The sequence below is a fragment of the Malurus melanocephalus genome, unplaced genomic scaffold (assembly GCF_030028575.1).
Source record: "Malurus melanocephalus ecotype Western Australia unplaced genomic scaffold, MMel_1.1 scaffold_320, whole genome shotgun sequence".
NCBI classification, from domain to species: Eukaryota; Metazoa; Chordata; class Aves; order Passeriformes; family Maluridae; genus Malurus; species Malurus melanocephalus.
In genome coordinates this window covers 533,131-536,421 of record NW_026623552.1, presented here as the reverse complement: position 1 = coordinate 536,421, position 3,291 = coordinate 533,131, and the positions used below count along the sequence as shown (strand labels likewise).

General features: G+C 42.3%; 1 protein-coding gene across 3 annotated transcripts in view; it reads right to left on the bottom strand.

Moving 5' to 3' along the window:
* EVL (Enah/Vasp-like) overlaps positions 1–3,291 on the bottom strand; it is a 143,524-nt gene that overhangs the window by 114,705 nt on the left and 25,528 nt on the right. For 2 of the 3 annotated variants that reach the window (XM_057377617.1, XM_057377620.1), the window contains exon 1: positions 2,154–2,191. The exons of the other annotated variant lie outside the window; for it this stretch is intronic. In XM_057377617.1, coding sequence (XP_057233600.1) covers positions 2,154–2,176 — 23 coding nt within the window. In that variant the 5' untranslated portion in view covers positions 2,177–2,191. Of the gene's footprint in view, positions 1–2,153; positions 2,192–3,291 lie in introns of those variants that run through there. 3 annotated transcript variants of the gene reach the window in all.

Sequence of the window (3,291 nt, the reverse complement as noted above, 5' to 3'; positions counted from 1 at the left end):
CAATATTCAGATCAAAGTCAAGGTGAGAGGTGAGTGCAAGCCTGAGGTTTGTGCCCATGGAAGACAGGAACCCTTAAGAGAGCGCGGGGCCATCCTGAAGCACCCCATAGTTCAGAGGAGAGTGTTGTCTGCTGCTACAGCCCATGGGASAGAGGCTTCCACCCCACTGCTCCACTAAACCCCGTTTATATCTTTATCTTGCAAGATATGTTCTGATGCCATCAAAGTCTAAAATAGCCACAGGCACAAGAATAATCATACCATAAAAAACCCATCAACATGCAGATGCAACCTTAAAAAAACACCATGGAAATTCCTAATAAAATAAATGCCATTTAAATGCTGCTGTACAGAAATGTCAGCCTGACCAGTGMAGAAAATTTAAAAGAAAATGTCTAKCARTCTGCACATCAAATGWTCATACTATTTTCAAGTCTAAGASAGGATGACAAGTAATTTAATAAGCCTAATGGGTGTGTAATCAGCATTTGACCATTCYGGCCATAAAACTAGGTGTCTTTGTGGCCCAAGAGGTCTAGGAAAGCCACTGAAAGACATCTAAGGCTTTTAAAGCAGAATTTTTAAAACATCCTCTTTTTTTTCTCATTGTAAATTTATGGAGAATTTCACCCAATTAACAATAGGACCCAATCAACTGGTTGAAATACAAGCAACTCTATGGGCATAGTAAGTGCCACAGTAACTTTGGGGCACATTTGCACCTCAATTTATGGCCAATGATCAGCAATGTCAAGGTTCCAAGCATCTCCTGACAGCCCTGACAACAGCAGTTACACAGCATTATCTGCTCTTCCAGTAAAATCTTTCCCCTCAGACAGCATCATACTGCATTTCACAACAGGAGGAACACACACACTCAGCCTGGATGTCCTCASCCCTTACAGCTGGAATCAGAACATTTTGGTGGTGGGGGTGTCCTGCACCTGCTTTTGCTGCTTTTGCCACCACTGACACAGAGAACCAATCAGCAAGTCACWAAATAATGGAAATTGCCCAGATATTTCACTAACAAAAGGCAGAAATAATGTTTAAAATACCTTGTCTGAGGGTAGAAAATTTAATTTTAAGGTATTTGATAATGAATGCTCACTGTGTATAGAAAGAGAATCCATCATCTCCTCTAGTTACATACTTGGTCAAACAATTCATTTTTTTGAATCAAGAAGAAAGGGTATTTTTAAGCTACATTAAAATAGAGATATACAGACAAAMGTATCATGAGGTGATGTCTATTCTGTTCCAACATTGTCACCATTTTATCTGGACAATTTTATAACACAAGTTATAAGAACTGAACACATAAGCAAAATTTTTTTACAAATAGTGAGACACTCCCTACCCCACAACTACTGACTTGAATTTTTTCAAGTCCCAAATGGCATAGAAAAATAATTGTCTATTAGTGAGGGTAGAAATTCTGTTTCATGMCTTCAAATATCTTTTAGGGTTTTAATAGACCTCAATACTTGCATAAGAATGGAGTTATACTGGGGGTGGGGATGGAGGAGGAGAGGGGGCAGAGGCAATACTGAGCAGAACCAATATCAAATAAAAAGTGCCAATTTTATATTCTAACAATCACAGTTGCTCAAATGTTTGCAAACAACAAACCAACCCCAACAAACTTAACAATATTMTTTTTAAAATGTAATTCATAAGGTTATGAAAAAGACAAGGTTATGAGAAAGACATGTATACTCTGCAGCAGCATAAAATATAATCCCATGTACAATCCAAGCATCAATTTTCTCTTCTCTATCACCATCAGTATTTCATCTTGAAGGAGCATCTGTCAGATTCTCCAGAACTAAAAATAGCAAAGACCCTTTTAAAGAGAACAGTTTCTGGTTTATATTTATAACTACCCTGTGCTCGCTGCTTCTGRCTGCATGGCTATGAAATTCGTGCAAGATATAATCAATTACCCAGCTTTGCACTTCATCATGCAGTTAAGCTACCGTTACCTGCACCGAACCCTTCAAGCACTGCTCCCCATGCACAGGGTAGAGATTCTAAAACGCAATAAATATCTGCACATTGAAGAACTAACTGTAGAGCTGACTGACATTACACAGCAAAAACCTGGTGAGAACAAAAACCAAGCACACTGATGTATAAAACAGAGAGCCTACCTGAATTCTTCAAATGCATACATGGCCTAGCMACTACACAAATGCTCTGAAATTTAAAATAATCTTCTTAACGTGCAGGAGGACCATTTAGTTTGTCAAACTGCAGCAAAACGCATACTGACGAGACAGTATATTTGAAATATTCTGAGGAGAAAGGGTATGCAGATACTGGCCTGCAGCCTACAGCTCAGCCAGCTGCTGACAAGCAGCAGCTAACAGGAAAAGGCGATAGAGTACCATGTGATCATTCCTGCAAGTCTGATTAATGCAGTATACTCCAAGAATACAGGCTGATATCTTTATTATTCAAGCCAAATAAGTCAAATATGGCACGCGACAGGCTTCACAGCTCAATTATCGTTCACATGCTACATCAAAATCAGCAAACGCAAGCAGAGGATACTAAAAATAACTAAAAATATATCATAACCGAAGAGATTAATCAGGCCCATCCACGCTGATTTTCTTACCTTGTAGTGATATTTTAGTCTGTGTTTTTATTCATCTAAACCATCAGTGATGGAACAAAAGACTGCATCCACAAACCTCCCCTTCCATGAATGCCAGAACATTTAAAGTAGTTTATCTGCTAGAAATCATGTCCTCTGTAGTSTATCCCCAACCACTTTAACTCCTTCAGCCCTGAATTCATTGCCATAAACCCGRTTTGCAGTGCCATGCGGGCTTCTTAGGGTTTACAGGGTTAACACCGAGAAATCGCGGCAGTGCACTGAATGAAGTGGGATAAGAGCCAAAGGAGTCCTATCTGCGAGATCACAGAAGGGAGATAGGAATGAGGAAAGTTGAGCATTTCGTGGCATTGCAGTGTGCAGGCGAGGATGCTTCAGCTGCCTAGCAACAGCGCACGCAATCTCCATGGCAACAGCGCAGCCAGCGCAGCGGCAGAGCATCCTCTGCGCACCCCAGGGCGACACACGGCGACAATGTCCCCAGCATGGCCACAGCACCCAGAGCCGGCCACACCACCCCGTTCCGGCCACAGCACCCAGAGCCGGCCACACCGTCCCTGCCGGCCACACCACCCCTGCCGGCCACAGCACCCAGAGCCGGCCACACCATCCCTGCCGGCCACACCATCCCTGCCGGCCACACCACCCAGAGCCGGCCACACCATCCC